Source organism: Patella vulgata, chromosome 7 (genome assembly GCF_932274485.2).
Source record: "Patella vulgata chromosome 7, xgPatVulg1.2, whole genome shotgun sequence".
NCBI lineage: Eukaryota > Metazoa > Mollusca > Gastropoda > Patellidae > Patella > Patella vulgata.
The window spans coordinates 36784202-36807113 of NC_065885.2; the positions used below are offsets into that span (position 1 = coordinate 36784202).

The following is a 22912-nucleotide window of genomic DNA, read 5'->3' on the forward strand; positions in this document are numbered from 1 at the left end:
GGGCAGTATAATGATAATGTTGTGGTAATCCCAAGAGGCATTTGTTGTCCCACACCTTTCGAAGAAAGCAGGGGACTATTAAAATGGGTTCGTCCGTCTCTCTGTCCGCCCGTCCGTCCGTCACACTTTTTGGGACACAATAACTCCTTTTCTAATTGATCTAGAATGTTCAAACTTGGTGTAGGTGTTTATTAGGTCAATACCTTGATGAAGTTTGAAGATGAGCATTTTCTGCTTAGAGTAAGCAGAGATAAGCAATTTGATTGGTTGATGCTTTGGGACACGATAACTTTCGTTGTAATTAAGTGAGAGTGATGAAACTTAGTGTAGGCCTATAATTTCATTAGATCAATACCTTGACTAAGTTCGATAATGAACATGTTCTGCTCAAGGTAAGCAGAGCGATAAGCAATTTGATTGGTCAAGACTTTGGAACACAATAACTCTCCTTCTAATTGAGCTAGAATGTTCAAACTTGGTGTAGGTGTTTATTAGGTCAATGCCTTGATGGAGTTCGGAGGTTAGCATTTTCTGCTTAGGATACATGTAAGCAGAGATAAGTAATTTGATTGGTTGATGCTTTGGGGCACGATAAATTTGGTTATAATTAATTGAGAGTGATGAAACTCTGAGTATTGATTCATTATATCATTACCTTGACTAATTTCGATGATGAGAATTTTCTGCTTAGGCTAAGGAGCAATAAGCAATTTGATGTGTCAAGACTTTGGAACATAACAACTCTGCTTTTAATTGAGGTAGAATGTTTCAATTTCATTGGTTGATGCTTTGGGACAAGATAGTCTTGATTCTATCTGATAGAGAGTGATGAAACTTAGTGTATAGTTTGATTGCTCGATACTTTTGAAAAAAATAAATGTGCGATTAATTAATATGTGTCATCTATTTATTTTGGGATTTCAGCGGGGGACATCAGCCTCACTGTTGGCTTGTTTTGTTTATGTACATGTTGTTTAGAACTATTGAAACAAAATTGTCATTAGAACAGGGTTTTGTGAGGAAGGTTGTGGGGGGAGGGGGATGTGACCGAGTGAAGACACTTTTGCTATGTTCAGCAATGCCAATTCCTGTGCCTCATATACATAGTGGAACGCAGAGAGATTAATGATATCATATAATATCGTACCAGTGCAAATACAATATTTACAATATTTAAATCAAAATATGATATAAATAAATAGAGTTGGATATATTTTAGACGTTCACATAATTTTTGTATAGCTTCAGGTGGGCCTGAAATAATAGATTGACCATGCATGACAGTATAAACCCTACACAAACACACGCACATTTCGCCTTTTGCTAACTTCCTAAGAGATGGCTATACATAAAGTGCAGAATTTTAAAACGCACACATTTTCATGTGGACGTAAATGTATATTGTTGTCGCCCCTATCCCTCCACAATTTGTTTGTGGACACTCTACAGGTCACAATTCTTATCCGATTTTGACGAAACTTGAAATATAGATAATTTCCAAATGATCTTGGTTCCTTTTGATATTGGCAAATATCGGATCAAAACTTCATGGTTTATGGCCCCTGATCACAATTTTCATCTGATTTTGATGAAACTTGAAATGTGTGTTTATAACTCAAAGATCTTAGTTCCTTTCGATATTCGCACATATCGGATCGTAACTTCCAGAATTATAAAAAATCGCGTTTTGGCTTGTGGTCCCTCTAGATATCACAATTATTATCTGATTTAAAAAAAACATACGAACATATTAACGGTACCGCTACACTGTAATGTTCGTTGTGTTCGAATTTTGTGAAAAACGGACCAAAACTGCCTGACAAAATGGTCGCCCCTCATACGCGAACAGTGTAAAAATATGGTATATCAAGGTTGTGGACCCTCTAGAGGTCTTGGTTCCTTTCGATAATTCGCGCATATCGGATTGTAGCTTCTTGAATTATGGCCCCTAATTGTACGAAAAATCATGTTTTAAGCTTGTGGTCCCTTTAGAGGTCACAATTATTATCCGATTTTAAAAAAAACATTTGAATATATCACCGTTACACCCTAATGAGAACTGAGTTCAAATTTCATGAAAATTGGATCAAAATTGCTGGACAAAATGGCCGCCCCTCGTATGCAAATAGTGTAAATATATGGTATATCAAGGTTGTTTTTCCTGTCCATAATCGCGCATATCCGAACGTAACTTGCTGGATTATGGCCCCTAATTGTTTGAAAAATCATATTTTAGCTCATGGACCCGCTAGAAGTCACAATTTTTATCAGATTTTGATGAAACTTAAACATACATTATGCAAGAGCTAAATCTGCCTATTGCAGGTCTTTCTTTAGGCCTGAAATGTTATTTAAATGATTAATTAGACATTAATTAACTTATCCAGACCATAATCAACTCTCGCTGGCATCGCTAGCCTGCAATCTTTAGAGGATTATGATCCGATTTACTGCATAACTTTCCTTCACGATTTAATGATTAAATCAATGGATAATCATGACTATGATTTTTGTCGTACCGACTTCAGTAATGATGATCAAGGCTAGGCGGAAATTTCAATCGCTTAATTCTCGGTTCATAGTGGATCAATTTGACTGAAATTTTCAGCAAATTGCCTTTACATTACCTAGTTTTTAACTATTATAGTGAGAACTACCAACTGGTTATCTAATTTCCCATAATGTATCTTTAAAATATATCTACATGTATATCCCAAATATCTCAGTCCATTTCGATATTCGCACATTTCAGATCATAACTTCCGGGATTATGGCCCCTGATTGTATGGAAAATCACTGTTTTTTATAACTTGTTCTCTATCCATCTCTTGCAAAATGTGGGCATATCCTGTCTGGCAGCCGCTGGTTAGATTTTTCCATTCAACGCTTTTAAGAAGTTTTTAGCAAAAAAACATAATTTTCTTGATAGTTTGAATATATTTTCTAATCAGTGGGTTCTATATTTAGTGCAGGTTTTCAACTGTCATGGAAATATACCTTTTAACAGTAACACTAACACTCATAATTATAAGCCTACAAATACTTGCAGAATTTTTTAAACTGTAGTTGTCTCCCTTGTGATTCATTGCTGAGCCGAATCAAGTATCTGTAGTTTGTTCTAAATTGGGGGTTTGGATGGCCGAATGGTTAGCGTGTGCGCGTTTTATCATAAGGTCTGTCATTGAGTCAATTGCTGTGGTTTCTATTCCCAGTTGTACGTGACAAAGAGTAGGGTCGCCTGTCCAACCTTGTGGGTTTTCTGCGGGGCCTCCAGTTTCCTTCCACTGCTAAAGACATCGACGCGCAAGCTAATTATAGAAATAAAATTGAACCATATCTGAAATGACCTGGTTTGATTCGAGTGGACGTTAAACCCCATTTCTCTCTCTCTGTTTTAAATTGAATCAATATACATGTTAGTCACCATGTATATGAGATTCCTGTTCTTACTGTACCTAATGCCTGGTGGCAGGAAGGGGCTTTTTCACACAGAGTAATTTATTGAGAGTGGGCTTTGTTTGATTATTGAATAATGGAATCAGTAGCTTTAAATAATGATTGCAAGAATTTTATTTTATCGACAAATGTCTATTTGGAAATATTTTTTTCATATTTTAGGCTTGTTGAACTATGAAATTATTGAAGAAATTACATCTGAAGTTGAGATGACAATGACACTTAGGCCTACCTGGAAATGAAATATGTATTACTGACAGAAATAGTACTATAACTTAAAAACAGGATTGTAAAAGATAGAAGGTATGTACTTGGAGTAATAGTATAGTTATAATTAACTATAAAAAAACCTTAGAAAATGATTCATAGCTTTAGAAAGAAACATTTGTCCAAATACAAAAAAAAAATCATATTTAAAATAACTATTTATGTATTATTCAACTTAAAATGTTCTTCTGTTTATGCTACCATAGTAGCATGAAATTAAATCACTTTAACTTGATTGGGGATAAAGAGTTAACTTGACTGAGTGGATTAACAAGGGATTATTACAGATGTTAAATTTAAAAATATGTTTTTAAGTACCGGTAGCTTAATCTCTTTGATTGAGATGAAAATACATGTGTTGGTCTGATGTAGTTTTATACTTGAACAAAATCTTCATCTAATATATATTTTCCTGAGATTTGTATGCTTTGTTCAGATTCTTGAAGTGACAAATTTCAACAATTTCTTATAATTTCTCAGTTATTACCCTTGATTATGCCATAGAATCTTGTTAATAATATATACATTATCCAAATATTGAAATTTAGTTGTATATAGTTGTGACCCTTGTCTTCCGATCTGTTAGTCCAGCATCCATAATTTCTTGTGAACACCGTAAACAGAGAACATATCCAAGGTTTTTACATGTGTAAGACAAAGCAGCCTTTTGAATTTCGATGATTTCCGTTTATTACTTCTAGAGTAATGAAATGGCTCTTTTTCAACTGCTAGAATCTTGTGAATGCTGTAACAATGTAGAGTAATGGCCCTTGATTTATTTTGTAGAATCTTGGAAATGATTTAACTAAACAAACAGATAAAAATATTTAATTATTTAAAGCTTGAACCATTCAAAATACCAAACACTTCAGATTAAGTCTGTTCAACACTTTTCTGTGACTAAAAAAAAGGTTGAATCTCATTTAAAATTGATGCTGATCAATTTGAAAATTTTGTGTACACTGTAGAAGATACAGTTATTATGTGATTGATTTGAAATTGATACAGACTGTTAATGTTGATGACACAAACAAATCCGAACAGCAAAAGTTATTATTTGATTACAACTACAAGTACTTGTACATGTTATGTATAATAAATAGGGACTTTATTTCCAAATGGTCTAACGTGTGTGCTTTAGTTCATAAGGTCTTTCAGTGAGTCAAGTGCATGGTTTTGATCAGACACTAAGACTTGTATGTCACATGGAGTAGGGCCACCAATCCAACTTTGTAGGTTTTCTCCTGGTTCTCTGGTTTCCTCTTAACAACCTAAAAACCCAACTGAAATAAAAATTTAACCATAAGTTAGTCCCGAAATGACCTGGTTTTTCTTGAGTGGATGTTAAACACCATTTCATCCCATTGCATGTACCTACACAAAAATAGATATCTAAGAACATTTGTGGACTGCTCAGATGACTTAGCTGCTGTTGGTGTACAATACATTGCCTGGCAACCTGTCTTTGGTAAATTGAAATAAGGAAAATGATTACATGTACAGGCCTTCTGGAGCATTAAACATACAGTACATTATGCAAGAGCTAAATCTGCCTATTGCAGATCTTTCTTTAGACCTGAAATGTTATATAAATGATTAATTAGACATTAATTAACTTATCCAGACCATAATCAACTCTCGATGTCATCTTATGTGTCAGATTTTCACTGGATTTGAATCCGATCTGCTGCTCGTTGATGATTAAATAAAACAAGCGGTTGCCATGCAAGATACGCCCACATTTTGCAAGAGATGGACAGAGAACAAGCTCAAAAAAGAAGTGATTTTTCGTACAATCAAGGGCCATAATTCAGGAAGTTTCAATCCGATAAGCATGAATATTGAAAGGAACCAAGATCTTTGGGTTATAAAAATGCATTTCAAGTTTCATCAAAATCGGATCAAAATTGTGTCCTCTCTCTAGAGGGTCCAAAACCTTGATATACCACATGTACAATATTTGCGTACGATGGGCAGCCATTTTGTCCGGTAGTTTTGGTCCGATTTGTACGAAATTCAGACTCAACCATCATAAGGGTGTAACAGTGATATATTCAAACGTTTTTTTAAATCGGATAAAAATTGTGACATCTAGAGGGATCATATCCTAAAAACGCGACTTTTCGTACAATCAAGGGCCATAATTCAGGAAGTTATGATCCAATATGTGCGAATATCGAAAGGAACCAAGATCTTTGGGTTATAAATATGTATTTTAAGTTTCATCAAAATCGGATCAAAATTGTGACCTCTATAGGGTCCACAACCTTGATACACCATATTTTTACGCAATTTGAGAACGAACGATGGCCATTTTGTCTGTCAATTTATTTACACGCAAATAGTGTAAATATATGGTATTTTTACGCAATTTGAGAACGAACGATGGCCATTTTGTCTGTCAATTTATTTACACGCAAATAGTGTAAATATATGGTATATCATGGTTGTGGACCCTCTGGAGGACACAGTTTATGTTTAACCGCTGGTTAACTATTATAGCAAGAACAGTCAACTCTTTATCTAATCTCCCATAAAGTATCTTTAAATGTCTTTACTTTTTTTTGGCTGCTTGTTCCTTTTTAGTAACATTTTGACTTTCTGTACATGATTAAACTAGAAATGGGCATGTTATAGCTTTAAAGTTGTATTAAGGACTCACTACGAGACATTTTCAAAAGGTTGATAGGTACAGACATAAGTACTGTTGACAGAGTTTCAAAGTTTGCATACTGGGGTTCTTAACTTTGTTTTTTTTTACTTTTTAACGGAATTTGTTTGAATAATCTGCCAACAGCAAGTAAACTAAGGCCACTAGTTTCACTGAAAGGTAAAACTTCAAACAGCTAATAATGTTTGTTCTTCTATTCCCTGCTTGCGTTGAAATTAATTATTTAAGCCATGCTATTCTTTTGTGGTGCTTAAAAATACACGGGTAATTCATTTGAAAAGCAAGCATTATGAGCAAATATGTAATGTGGGCTGGCCTTATCATACAAGTGTAAATTACTTGAGGGTGTATGTTTGTGAATAATGAAGGTGGCATTGGTTGACATAAGAGTGTTGGAGTAGCAAGGATAATTTAACTAAAGACTTAAAACTACTTGATTCATTGTGGGCTTACTAACAATAGAACCCTACATCTACTGTTAATAGATATATGTTCATGATTCGGTGGTATACTATGTCAAAACAGGTAAATCTATTTATTTATTTTGATGAATATTATAAGTATAAGTATATTTATTATTCCCCATCTAATTACAATATTTAACTATAAGGACATATAAAAAAAACATGATCTTGTTCTCAGATGCTCCCTTTTTATATGCCCACATTGAAACGTGGCCGTACATTGTCGTTGCCGTCCAGCGTCCACAAGCTCTAGAAGCTAAAGTTAATATCTGATTGACTTTAGATTTATACACAGTATTTAAGATTATGGGACGAAGAAGCTTATTGATTTTCAACGATATACGATAATCACTGTCAGAGTTATAGCCCTTGATCACTTTAAAAAATCTTGTGGATGCTCTAGAGACAAAAGTTATCATCCGATTGACTTTAGATTGATAAACAGAGTATATAAGGTCTTGAGACGAACAAGTTTAGTGGTTTTCAATGAATTTTGATAACTTGAACAGCTAAATTCATGATATTAAATGTTTCTTATACCAAATGTTAGCATGGGGCAGAACTAAAAGCCAAACAAATTTTAATGATTTTCTGACAAGTACTTAATGAGTTGTTACTCTTAATCAGATTTTAGTGTATTATTATAAATGTTTCATTACCGACAATAGAAAAAATATGCGACAACAACTCCTGTTGACTGCATGAACGACTTAGCTGCTGTGGGTGTATGTTTCGTTGCCTGGCAAACTTTTTTTTTGCTAGAAAGGAGCTGCATGACCTGTTTTGCATGACCTGTTTCCTTTGCTAACAGGAAGTAAAAATTTTGCATCAAACTGGAAATGTACCGTAGGCTCAATTATCAATTGACAATCATGAATGATACTTTTACTGGATAATGATACACACAACAACAAGATATGATAAATGTAGTGTCGTGAAATGGTGATGTTTATGGGAAGTCATTTGGTCCAGTAGTGATTCTTTGACATAATAAAAAAACAAAACCTCCCTCCCACATCAAATTTTCAGGAAGGATTGTCTTGGAACCAGAATATATATTTTTGTTTGGCCTTATCAGTTAAGTACAAGTATAGTACTTTGATATTACACGTACCATGGAAGCACAGTACTTTGATATCACCATATAAGTACAGCATTTGAATTTTACCATGTAAGAACACAATATTTTGATATCAACATATAATACTAAAATGTAAGTACAGTATTTTGATATTAATATGCAAGTAAAGTATTTAAAGGAGCTAATATTTGCAATCTGATTAAAACACAGATCCTAATTCGTTTTGCTTTTTATAGTTCAAAATTTCGTTTTACTTGTCTTTATACACCTTGGGATGTTATTTCCTTTGATCTCCAATGCATGTTATGGGACGATATCAGATATCACCCTCGGATGATGTCACAACAGGTTTACATCACTCCGCAATGAAAAAGGACACAAATTCTTTCTTTTAACATTTTATTTACTTTCTTGTACAATGTTGTTAAACGATTCGGACGACAAACTTTGCCAGGCCCATATTAATTAGTTTCTTCATCTGACTATCAAGAACTTGCTGAAACCCTCAAATTCTGGATTGTGTAGTATATCCACATCAGTTTTATTCACATAACTAAATATGGAATAATGTGGGTAATATTCATCATTTTATTTTGCTTACTTCCAAGACAAATCTAGACATCAAATCAATAAGATCATGTATCCTCATATCTTCCAAGACAAATCTAGACATCAAATCAATAAGATCATGTATCCTCATATCTTCCAAGACAAATCTAGACATCAAATAAATAAGATCATGTATCCTCATATCTTTCAGCGCACACAGGATTTTTCGCTCACTATTCTGTTTATTATTCTGCCACACTGACCAACTGTTAAAAAAGTTCACAGCCCACTGATTTCTTTATAAGGTATTTATGGGCACGGCATTGTTGGCACATTCAATGATGTCTTGTCTACTCAAAATTGAAAAGTGTTTATCATTTGTATCTTCCTCACAATCCGAAATATCTGAGTACATTGAATCCTTGTTAAATATTTTCTGCATAAATTCTACACTTTGACCATCTTCAATAGAAGGCTTAATCTCGCTTTAATTATGTACATCTTATCAAGGCCTTCACGTAATACCCTGCATATTTCGGCACTAATTTCGATTGGGTATTCATCCAGCTTGTGAGCCTATCAGATTTCTCGATCATTGCGAATAGCAAGTCTCGCGCTTTCCCGCTAAAATGTCTACTTGTGATAATCGAGTTGCAAAGTTCAATGCACAAGCAATTTTAATTAAATAGATAGAATTGAACCATATGTTAGTCCCGAAATGATCTAGTTTGTGTTGAGTGGAAGTTAAACCCCATTTCTCTCCGTCTTTCTCTACTTTTTTATTTGTTGCATTTCAAGATTTGGGAATTTTGTTTTTCTAGTCCAAGTTTCGTACACAACTTGAGCTGTTTAGTGCATTGTGATTGCCTGGCAACCTAGCATTAGATATATTTTTCATCTATCAAAATGTTTTAAGTATCAAGATTTGTATCAAGTATTCAATAAGCCTTAGGGCAATTAATCTCCTTAAAACTAGTTATGATTTAAATTGTATCTGATGAAGCATAAAATATACAAGTGAGATGCAGTTTATGTGACAGTTAAATTTTCATTCAAAAGTGCATTACAGTAAAATATAGTGTAGAACCCCCTTATGTTATTTGTATTAATTGTGTGTCAAGTTGTATACATTTATATTTTAGTTTTTGCTGAATCAAACTGTTGTTTTTTTTTAGTTTTATCTTTTTATACGCCCACATTTAAATGTGGTCGTATATTGTCGTCGCCCCCATCTGTCCGTCCGTCGGTCTGGCGGTCCGGCGTCCACAATTGCTTGTGGACGCTCTAGAGGCTAAAGTTAATATCCGATTGACTTTAAATTTATACCCAGTGTTTAAGGTCTTGAGACGAAGAAGCCTATTGATTTTCAGCGATTTCCGATAATTACTGCCAGAGTTATGGCCCTTGATCACTTCAAAAAATCTTATTGACGCTCTAGAGGCCAAAGTTAATATCCGATTGATCTCAGATTTATACACAGTGTTTAAGGTCATGAGACGAAGAAGCCTATTGATTTTCAGCGATTTCCGATAATTACTGCCAGAGTTATGGCCCTTGATCACTTCAAAAAATCTTGTGTACGCTCTAGAGGCCAAAGTTAATATCCGATTGATCTTAAATTTATACAGTGTTTAAGGTCATGAGATGAAGAAGCCTATAGATTTTCAGCAATTTCCGATAATTACTTCCAGAGTTATGGCCCTTGATCACTTAAAAAAATCTTGTGGACGCTCTGGAGGCCAAAGTTAATATCCGATTGACTTTAAATTCATACACAGTGTTTAAGGTCATGCGACGAAGAAGCCTATGGATTTTTAGCAATTTCCGATAATTACTTGTAGAGTTATGGCCCTTGATCACTTAAAAAAATCTTGTGGACGCTCTGGAAGCCAAAGTTAATATCCGATTGACTTTAAATTCATACACAGTGTTTAAGGTCATGCGACGGAGAAGCCTATGGATTTTTAGCAATTTCCGATAATTATTGCCAGAGTTATGGCCCTTGATCACTTTGAAAAATCTTGCAGACGCTCAAGAGGCCAAAGTTAATATCCGATTGACTTTAAATTTATAATCAGATTTTAGTTTATTATAAATGTTTCATTACCGAAAATTAAAAATATGTGACAACTCGTGTTGACTGCCCGGACGATTTAGCTACTGTGGGCGTATGTTTCGTTGCCTGGCAACCTATCTTTAAACAAACAATATCAGTTTTTTTATGTTTCATAACAATTTGTTTACTCTACCGGTCTTTCAAGCAACGTCTGCTTTATTAAAAAATTTCCTGGAATTACCTCATTTTGATCTTTTTCGGAAAACGTAAATTGCCAGACATCGAGCATTAGCCATCAGCATAAGCCATAGAGGGTGCTATGATTGCTGTTTTGACGTATTTCCATGCTTTGCATGGCTATCTTAATGTTGAATTATTGAATGGCCTGGTTGTCCTCATCCATAAAATTGGTGATTCATGTTAATCAATCTGAGTATTGATAAATATTAGCATGGATTAAAAGGTGAGAAATTCGATATTTTAGCAAAAAATGACAATGGAGCATCGTTTCTTTAATGTCAATTTTTACACGCCCACATAGAAATGTGGTTGCATATTGTCGACTGCTCGGACGATTTCATTATTTAATCCAATAACTCCTGGTTATCTGCTGACATACTACTCCATGAATTGTTAGTGTAGAAAGATGTTCATCTCACAAAACAAACTTCAAATTATGCAAATTAACAAGTTTTTGTTTTTGCTCCATTTTAAGTGATCACACCCCCTTTAGAACTAGACAAATACAATGTAGGTATACAGGTGGAAATTGTCTCTTATGTGAATCATTTAAGATTCACAAAGGTATACTGAAATATTCAAATTAGTCACAAATATAGCAGAGGTATACTTGGGCGTGTGTAAACCATTATGTAACAAGAATTGAATAGTGAAGCTTGTCAATATTGGTGGCCCTAAAACTGAAATTGGTGACACCTTTAAGTTGAATAATAGAGGCTGGAAAATGACAAACATTACATTGTGTGCAGTATTTGATAGTATTACTGTGTCAAAGTAAAGATTTCCACTGTGATAGTATAATAATGTCAGCCTGGTTCAATGATCTTTAGTTGCTGCTCCAGTTATTGGTGTGTAGCGGTAAGTTTTTGAATTACGGGGGACAAATGTACGTGCGGATATAGATACACAGGTGAAAAGACTTTTACCATCGTAATTCCGACACTGGAAATTTCATGGTCATACTAAAATCATATTGTAATTAATAGTCAAGATTTTTACTTTTAGGCCTTCTGCAAACTGTCAGTATATTAATATTTACCATCTTGAATAGGTCACAGTTTTGCTGTCTTTATTGATAAATTGCATCACTCAAGAGTATTCATAGTTAACACATTTTTTGCCTCAGTTCTGTATGTGGTAAAGATTTCAGAAATAGTATATAGGGGATCCAATATTTGTTTGTAATTCTTAAAATTGTGCATAAAAGAATTAAAAATGCAGACTGAGCCCTTTACCACACATCAAATTTACGAAACTTCTATTACCATATTCCATATTTGTACAATAGAATCTTCCATATCACCTAGGAGAGGCTAATGATACAGTATGATGTGATTGCACTTATACAGTTCTCACCTGACCAGTATTTCTCTCAAATCACCTAACAGGGAATATCGAAATGATTGGCAGTGAAAATATACATCATTTGAGTAAAACAATATGAAGGGAATTAGATCATGCATTTATCCTAGCAAGTCAAATTGTAGAAGATACTAAGAAATATATATTATTGTATACTCATACGAGGCATTATTAAGAGCAAATATAAATATAAATAATTATTAGAATGTTACTATGATATTACTGACAGGGCTCAAAATGCTGTCCAAATAATATTTCAAAAGAAATCAATGAGCCGTAAATGCATTTAGAAGTTGGGCTGTGTTGTGTAATAACGAAGCAGACAGGAATTGAAAGGTGTCCTGTATTGTGGAATTTGTGGAAGCTAAAGATCTGAATTCGATATTAAGCTTAGTTATGGGATTCTTTTACGAATTGTTAACATAACCGAGGTGGATACACTAATCAACCTGTAGGACCTGAAGTCTGTATTCTAGTGTGAAACTCTAATTTGTCACCAACACAACAGAGATGACATTTTTAATAACCATGTTGTTAATTTTACAAATTGTCCTTAATATTGCATTGAAGAAACTAAAGATTTATATCTAAATTTAATGGACTTGTTGAAGGGCGAGATATCCTAACGGCCCTTGGGTGATATCCAATATCACCTTCTGATGACGTCACTGGAAGTTGATATGTCTTATAAGATGTATGGAGATAAAGGATATATTATACCATTAATACCAAGGTGTGTAACATCATGTAACTATATCACACTATTGAATGAAATATAAATAAGATGTACATACATATGTGTTGTATTTATATACATATGTATTGTATTTATAATGTATCAATATTCATTGGATGATGACCAACAACATACCTGTTGATTTTACATTATAAAGGTAAATGATGAAAATAGGAGGAGATGTGGTTTAGATTAAATTATATTTACATATGACAGAGCTCCACAGGTAAATAATAAAAACACCCAACTCTAATAAATACACAAAACTATTTTTATACCCCTCCCCTTGAAGTGTGATTGTATTTTGCCATCAAGAAGAGCTACATTGATAATAAAGTAGACTTGAAATATATACACAAAGTTTTTTCTCATGAGATATAGAATCTTATTGATTTTCAAGATCTCTGATGGGTACTGTTCAGGTCATGACCATTAATATTTTAAACAATTCTTGTGGACAGTCTAGAGGCTAAAGTGTTCATGTTTATGAGAAGAAAAAGATGCATAATGTTAAAAATGCGTTATGTAAGATTTAGATAAAGAACTGACCGTTCTTGCTATAAAAGTTCAAAATAAGATAATGAATTAATATATTCAAATTACTTTATTCTGAACGAATATATGAGTGTTGGAATATGTAGCTTAGTGTAGTGTAGCAATGGTACTGGACAAACAAGACTGTCTGGTTTATCCATTTTATTGTTAAATTTTTAAACCTTGCAGGTGTTTTAAAACTCTGCCATCCGATGGACTAGACAGTTTTGTGATAAATATCTAAACAATAATTTATAGAACACTTAAATACAAAATAACTCATGTATGATGCATCTTTAAACATTTTTAAGCTTTTAATCAGGTAAATTGGATATATGAATGAAAATCAGGGAAATGGTTATTTTATGGATTTTATAACCATCTGGTTTTCATTGAATTAGACATACTTGAAATTGGTAAATAAATTGATAAATAGTGAGTATTGAATATATGTCTTGTTGACAACATGTTGCAACCTATAAATATGGATTGGTACAAAAGTTGTGGTGATTTTGATTTTTTATAACCAGTGTATATGTATGTAGTAACACTACATTTGTTATCCTGTATAATATTGACGTACATGCACATTGATTAAAGGTGAGATTAATTGTTTTACGTGATTTTACTTATAATTAACAAGTTTGGATCGATTCACATCTAGCCAAGACTTTTTTTTCTAACAAACATGCCATTAAGACCACAGCATAAGGCATTCTCCAATATATTAATAAACCTGTAAATTTACTGTAGGTTAATCCTGCGAGAAGCGCTGTAATGCTGTGGGTACAACCGTTATAGACGGCACAGAATTTGAAGTAGAAACAGTCCCTGTTTTATGGAATAATCTATCATTTAATTTAAGATGTTGCACATCTCTATATTCTTTTAAAAAACAACTTATAACAAGCTTTCATCTGACTCTGTATACAACTTTAACATGTCTAAAATCTTGTTTTTCTTTATGATTACATTGTCACTTTGTAAAGTGCCCCAGAACAGTGATATGAAAGGGTGCACTCACTATAGATATGATGTAATATAATAATAATAATCAAAACATTTTGTAAGTTATAATGACTGTTCATTGATTTTGGGTGTTAGATACTTTTAGTATACATGTCACATCTATGACTAGTTTCTACATGCTGTCGGCTGATGAGAAACCACAAGGCAGATTAAGTAGTTAATCAAGGTAGGTGTATATATAGACTGTATTACACAATAAGTACTTTGATCACTTAATTACCTAATCAATCCAGCCTTTTATTACTGATAATCGAGATGAGTAGTATTTATACCTTCAGTACAGTCAATATATTTTGGAATTTTGAATATTCACCATATCATGGTGTTCAATTGGGCTTATTCCTGGTCGGACGTTTGGAAAATTACAAAGAACATGTCCAGAATGTACCGATGAAGTAGCGTCCCGGGTACAATGTTGCCTTACTTTGTTTTGGAAGGGGAATTTGTGTTCCCTTATAACTTTCAAGATTTCTATTGTGGTTTCAGCGTCTTTGTTGATTTACTTTGTCTTCAGAAAAACTAAAAAGAAATTATATAGCAGACTTTAGGAGGAAAGGCGGTTATGGGATGGGGGGACAGAGGAACCACCATTTGGTTAACACTTTCCAGATATCTTCCCTGATTGATTAACCTCTTTTTTAGAACTAAATCTACCACCAGCTAGCCTTATATCCAACATTGAATTGGCACAGTTGTTGGTGAGGCATAGGTATATAGGGACTCCAGTTGCAAATGGATGACATTACATTCTCCTTGTGAATTTAGTATAGATATTGGATATTATGTGTTGGCACACAGCTGTGCTTCCACATAAACAAATTTATTAGACAATCAATTTTTACTTAGACAATCAATTTTTACTTAGACAATCAATTTTTACATAGACATCAAAGGAAACTTTTTTGTTTTTCAACCAATTTGAAATCGGTTTTCACCAATTTGTAGCTGTCCGTCCACAATTTGTTTGTGGACACTCTACAGGTCATAATTTTTATTTGATTTTGACTAAGCTTGAAATATAGGTTTAACTCCAAAAGATATTGGTCCTGTCAATATTGGCATGTATCGGATCGAATCTTAATGCATTATGGCCCCTGATTGTACGAAAAATCATGTCTTTAGCTTGTGAACACTCTAGAGGTCACAATTTTCATCTGATTTTGATGAAACTTGAAATGCATGTTTATAACCCCAAGATCTTGGTTCCTTTCGACATTTGCGTATATCAAATCGTAAATTCCTGTAATTCAGGACCCATGTTGACTAAAGTCAACATTTCGGTTAGCTAAATGCAGTGTTCTTAGTGTACTGATACTATCATTGATAGTTACCCAGTACTTCCCTTATAAACAGATGACTTTCACTTGTTTGTTTACTTCCTGTTTGACATTTTGACTGTTAAAAATCATACTGATTCTTCTCAAAAAATTATAGTAATACGATGAACTATCTGTCTATATGAAAATGTTCTGATAATGACGGATTACTGTCCATATTGAATGATTCATATTTGATTGGTGGTGAAAATTTGATAGTTTTGTTCTACAACATAATAGAAGTAGGCCTAATCAACAAATTATTGAATGTAGTTGTAGTCTAAATAATTAAAAGGAATTCACAATGAATGATTTTAGTTCACAACTTTCAAAAAGATAAATAAATGGAAATCACCATTACAAGTAATTAAAAGAGATTCTATGATTCATAGTGAATGATTTTAGTTCACAACCTCCAAGAAAAGAAATAAATGGAAATCACCATTTATATGAATGGAGTTTGCTTGAAATATTTAAATTAGAGCATCTGCCCTAGTAATTTGTGGCATAAAATCCATATTATGAAAATGCCATTATATCTATATCATTTTATCGATTTACTTGAAGTGTCTATATTATTCTGTTGCTTTTTAATTAGATATATTTCATCAATATTAACTGTTACGACATGAGTTTTTATAACGTCATGATGACGTCAAACTTTGGGTAACTTGAGTTAAAAAGTCTCATTAATGTTTATCTGAAATTTGTTCTTTTTATGTTTAATAAGGTTATCATGTAAACATGCTAATAACATATTTTTACAAGAAGTAGATGGGGGTAGAAGAGTTGTATTGCACATCTAAACTCATGTGTGAAAACATTGGTGCATGGTATGTAAAAGACTGGCCAACCTTGTATTATCCAGTCCTAAATTTTAATGGAAATTAACCACTGCTACTTTCAAGGTCAACCCTGTCGCCTTCATCATTTCACTCATATGTACCCATCCAGGCAACTGGATGTGTCAAAATCACTGACATGGCCATATATGCTAAAAACAGCATAATTAGACAACATAATATTGTTGTAATTTGTATGTTTTATATTTTCAGATGCTGTTTATAACACTATCTCTGGTATTACTGATCTCAATGGAGACAAAATCATCAATATGGTCTGATCTACATCTACCAACTGAACATATACCTTTTTTCTTTAACAACAACCCAGATATTAAACAGCTATGTAAAGAAGACAAATCATGTCCTTATAGGGTATGTATGGTACATGTATATTTCTTTGATGTACTTTAAAAGCCCATCTTAAAGATACATTAGTTAAGAGTTTAAACATGCATTTTGCAAGAGCTAAATCTGCCTATTTCAGGTCTTTCTTTAGGCCTGAAATGTTATCTAAATTATTAATTAGACATTAATTAACCTATCCTGGCCATAATCAACTCTAGATGGCAGCGCTAGCCTGCGATCTTTAGTGGATTGTAAGCCGATTTACTGCATAACTTTCCTTCTCTATTAAACGATTAAATGGATAATCGAGACTATGCTGTTTATCGTACTGACTTTAGTAATGATGACCGAGGCTTATGGGAATTTCAGTCGCTTAGTTCTCGGTTCATAGTGGATCAATTTGAATGAAATTTTCACCAAATTGCCTTTACATTATCTAGTTTTTAACTATTATAGTGAGAACTGCTAACTCGTTACCGAATCTCCCATAATGTATCTTTAATAAAGAGTTGGTCATTCTTGCTATAATAATTCAAAAATAGATGATAAATAAAAAGAAAATATTGAAAATTTCAGTCAAATTACTTTATTCTGAATGGAGTTGTCACTGTTGGATGTTTGGAATAGAAGTAGGCGTCAACTGGGTTCACACCATCTATGAGAATTGTCAATCGTTTATTGACAGATGATAACTCCACCCACATATTCTCGATTATCAAATAACATTCTCAGTGGTTTGGTACCCTCGCTTGGCAGATCTTTCATTGGCAGACTCTGTTAGTGACTGACTAATGGTAAATGTTAGCTTTGTCGGCCGTTTATTGAATTAATTTAAAATGGACGACTATTTAAATCCAAGCTGTAAATAAAGGTCTAATGAATAATTTCTATAACATCTGAAGCATAAATAAAGACTTGCAATAGGCAGATTTAGCTCTTGCATAATGTATGATTGAACAACTGTGGAAAAATTCATTATCCCGTGTTACTGCCTATAACTTTGAAATTTTTAAAGGATTGTTTCATTGTATCAGTAGTAAAACAATATTAGTGATACAGATTAACATCAGCTTCTTCTGTTGGTGATGTTGAAAGCAACTTTTTTCAGAGGCATACATGGGATAAAATTCTATGGAATACTGAACAATGTTTTGACTAGGATTCTTTATTCCTGTGTATTAAGATATTTTGATACTCAAACATTTGAAATTTGATGGTATTGTTTATTTATTGCCTATTTTTTCTTCTGAAGTTATGGCTCTTGGTTACACATGTACCAATCAGATGTTTTTCAATTCATTTCTTCATGTTATACAATTATTTTTACTTTACTTGACTCCTTTTTGAATGTGTCGTCTTATTTGTGTACTGTTAGCAGCCAATGAAAATGAAGCTTTTCCAATCACTTTTAAGACATCATTCACTGATTTATGTTGGAATGATATTTCTGTGCCCAATTCAGCTCTTTATTTGTCTTTTTAACCAAAGAAGAAATTTAGATAATAAAACCTATTTTAGATAGACAAGGGGATATTTCATTACTAAATAATTGTTATAGGCCCTACTATTATTTTATTTCATAGTCCAATATATAATATTTTTGTGTAAAGTGGTATGTGTATAGCAGTGATGAGATTTCGCCCCTATATTGCGGACATGTCTGATGCGAGATATGGTGAATAATATTTAAAATTCCAAAATTAATATAGTGGACTGAGTGTATAACTACAAGTCAACCTGATTATCGCTGTTAATAAGCTGAAATGATTAGGTAATTAAGTGATCAACGTATTTATCATATTATCTATACACTTACCTTGATTAACTACTTAATCTGGCATGATTTTGACTGACTTAATCCTTTATCAGACCATTCATCAATTTAATCTTAAACAGAAGTCATTGCTTCCCCTTTGTCAGACTATTCATCAATCCAATAAGAGTGATTATAATTTTAATCTCAGTGTATACCTCGTCATGGTTTCTCCATTGTTGGACATTTTAATCACAGCTTGTACCAACCGACAGCATATATAAACTAGTCATAGATGTCACATATCGTAAAACTATATTACACCCCAAATCAATGGACAATCATTTTGTCTGCAATATCTTTTACATCCTTTAAGACTCCATATAGAAATTCTCATCCATAGTGGCACTTTCCCGTGATCTCGATTGCCACACGAAAATCACTTAACATATATATAAGGCAGTGCTTTTGAAGCTATGTGCTATGAGTCACGTACGCTAAAGTACGCCATACCCTGAAGTTAGCTATGGCTTTTTACAAGTGATTTAACTATCAATGTAATTTTAAAATACCAATTTATGAAGAAGAAAATGGTGTTTTGACATGACCACAAGTATTATTATTTCGAACGCCTTTCTTTCATTTGCTGCCGTATAAACCAAGACATGTAATTTTGAAGGAATATTACTGGTGTGAGCTTGAAGCAGGTGCGGATCGGCATGCTTTCAGTCTTATCGTATTACGAAAACACATTATTTTGTAGGAATATTACTGACATAGATTTGAATACCATACGGAAATTAAATATAAAAAATAGCGAGGTGTTCCTATTTTTATTACGCATGGATTTGAATATTTTGTTGTCATTTTTAAAAAGAAGAAAGCGATGTTCTGACATCACAAACTATTCTTATTTCAGAAGTTCTGTATTCATTTGCTGCCGTATAAACAAAGAAACGTAATTTTGAACGAATATTTCTGTTTTGAATTTGATGTCAAAGCAGGATCGGCAATGTACATGTATTATGAAAATGCGTAATTTTGAAGGAATGTTACTGACATAAATTTAAATACCGTACGTGAATTAAATATGAAAAATAGGGAGGTTCACCTATTTTTATTTGAATATTTTGTTGATACATGATTTTTAAGTGTGGTATGAATGCTTCTGCTTAAATAACGATAAGAGTTATGCCCCTTTATTTTTGGTAAAATGTCCGACAAGAAAAATAATGAAATCTCATCACTGGTGTATAGATACGTGAATTCACGATACAGTACCATAAGTAAAAAACACGAAGTTTCCATGTGTTACCCAAAATAACCGACAGTGATAATTTTGAAGTGAAAGCCCTGGTATTATAAACTTATTGAAGTTCCGTGTATAACACAGCCAACATCAGCCATCTGAACATTACAGCAACATTTCTGAATAAATGTTAGGTCTTATAGAACTATAAGGATGAAAAGAAATGAATATTTTGATTAGATTTATACATGTACATTCCAAATAGATAACACACAAATAATGATCATTTTGGGAATTCATTTGATACTCTTAAGTGTATATTTGAAAAGTTTCTGAATAATAGGCACATTTACCGGGGGAATTTGTTAATTACTAATACTGCACATAACAGATCCTAATTCAGGTAATCAAGTACAAAAAATACATGAAACGAAAGTACAACTGGTAAATGATTTCTCTCATGCAAATCAACGAACCTTACATTATTTGGACATACAATGGTTCTATATAGAGATAATAAATTAAAGTGTGATATTAAAGTCGGCAGAAATTTACAGACTAATTTTACTTGACTGTTAATTGTAAACACAAATTACTCTTGTTATACAAATGGTATTCTGATTAATGTGTGTGTTGTCTGATGCCAAAACATTGTTATCATTATTTATTGTTTTTTTAAACAGAAGATAGCAGATGTGAAGAAATGCTGGGGATATGAGTCAGGGTGTCCTCAGAGTGAGAGAATGAAGTCACCTATATGTGATGGTGATGGCAGAGGCTGGTAAGTCTATGTACATGTTTAGGCTATGAGGTATTTATTTTGAGACATAGTTTTTATACGCCCATACTGCCCATAGTTTTTGGACGTATATTGCCGTCGCCCCCGTCTGTCTGTCCACAATTTCTTGTGAACGTTCTAACGCCAAAAGTTCTGACCCGATTGTTTTAAAATTGATATATGTTGTTGACATTAGTGCGATGAAAAGGCTTATATAATTTCAATAATTTCCGTTTATTACATCTAGAGTTATGGCCCATGTTTCACTTTTTTGGACCTTGTGAACGCTCTAACGCCAAAAGTTATCATCCAATCTTTGTGAAAGTTATGTGCATTATTTAAATTTAGGTAAAGAAGAAGGATATTGAATTTCAGCAATTTTCGTTTATTACGTCTAGAGTTATGGCTCTTGTTTCACTTGATTGAACATTGTGAATGCTCTAACGGTTATCATCCGGTCTTTGTGAAATTTATATGCATTATTTGAATTAGTGAAACGAAGAAGCCTATGTGTTATTTAAATTAGTAAAAAGAAGAAAGAAGAATCCTATTGAATTTCAGCAATTTCCCTTATTTACTTCTAGAGTTATGGTCCTTGTTTCACTTTGTTGCACCTTGTGAATGCTCTAACATCAAAAATTATCTGCCGATCGGTATGAAATTTATATACATCATTTAAATCAGTAAAAAGAAGAATTCTATTGAATTACAGCTATTTCCGTTTATTATGTCTAAGAGTTATGGCCCTTTTTTCACTTTGTTGAATCTTGTGAACGCTCTAACATCAACAATTATCTGCCGATCTGTATGAAATTCATATGCGTCATTTTGATTAGTAAAAAGAAGAATCCTATTGAATTTCAGCAATTTCCGTTTATTATGTCTAAAGTTATGACTCTTGTTTCACTTTGTTGAACCTTGTGAACACTCTTATCCCAAAAGTGATCATCTGATCTGTATGAAATTTATATGCATCATTTAGATTAGTGAAACCTCAAAGCCTATTGAATTTCAGCAATTTACAATAATTAATTCTAGAGTTATGGCCCTTGTTTCACATTGTTCAACCTTGTTAATGCTTGATTGATGAAAGTTATCATCCAATCTGTATGCATCATTTAGATTAGTAAAACCACAAAGCCTATTGAATTGCAGCAATTTCCATCAATTATTTCTAGAGTTATGGCCCTTGTTTTACTTTGTGAACGTTCAAATGACAAAAGTTATCATCCAATCTGTATGAAATTTATATGCATTATTTAAATTAGTAAAACGAAAAAGCCTGTCAAATTTCAAAATGTTCTGTAAATTACTTCCAGAGGTAAGGCCCTTGTTTCAGTTTGTAGAACCTTGTGAACCCACAAACGACAAAAATTATAATCTGATCTGTATGAAATTGTCTTGTAAATGCCCCTAGTTACCTGCAAAAGAATAAATATGTGTCAACCCTTGTCGACCGCTCGGACGATTTAGCTGCTGTGGGCATATGTTTCGTTGCCTGGCAACCTATCTTTATGCTAAAGCATAAATTTCATGATGCTATATCTCACCCACTGTGGGGCTGAGGAGAATTCTATCAATACTGGAAGTTCAAGACTACTGATACTAATATTTAGTTTTGACAAATTTCAGTCTGCAAAACCGATAAATCCCATTTTCTATGGCTGTAATAATAGGAATGGAAATCCCTGGAAATGAGCCGCCCGTACATAAACAGTAATAGCGCTTAAATTTCGATAACTTTTGAGTCAGATTATTTGCATATTGAGACCAATATCAAAGTATTATGATACAATCGCTAGTAATATATATCTAAATAAAAAGGTAATCTAAAATTGCAGATTGAAAGTCGCTATATTTCAGTCAATGGCAATGGTAGGGTGCCCCACCATAAATAAATATCTCGACAATTACACCACAATATTTATATATATATCAAGCCTTAAATCAGTTTCGCACATTTATAGTCACTAAATAAACGGTCATGTTGTACTTAATAAGCTATGATCATTTAACCATCCATAAATAATAGACTGAAAAATGGTAACAAGTGTCGGCCATAACATCCAGGCACTTTTGAGGAAAAAATAGTTTACGTGCCCTTGTTTTGAAATTAATCTCGCTAGTCTACTGACCATTCTACATCTGATTGACAGGCCAGGATAATCAAGACTACTTTTT

At 33.1% G+C, this 22912-nt stretch overlaps 1 protein-coding gene across 4 annotated transcripts in view; it reads left to right on the forward strand.

Moving 5' to 3' along the window:
* LOC126828711 (EGF domain-specific O-linked N-acetylglucosamine transferase) overlaps positions 1 to 22912 on the forward strand; it is a 41015-nt gene that overhangs the window by 1016 nt on the left and 17087 nt on the right. For 2 of the 4 annotated variants that reach the window (XM_056102470.1, XM_056102469.1), the window contains exons 2-4: positions 3619 to 3759; positions 16817 to 16978; positions 20637 to 20734. In XM_056102470.1, the coding sequence (XP_055958445.1) occupies positions 16817 to 16978; positions 20637 to 20734 (260 nt within the window). In that variant the 5' untranslated portion in view covers positions 3619 to 3759. Of the gene's footprint in view, positions 1 to 3618; positions 3760 to 6654; positions 6920 to 11527; positions 11643 to 16816; positions 16979 to 20636; positions 20735 to 22912 lie in introns of those variants that run through there. The other 2 variants (XM_056102468.1, XM_056102466.1) reach the window with 2 other exon arrangements.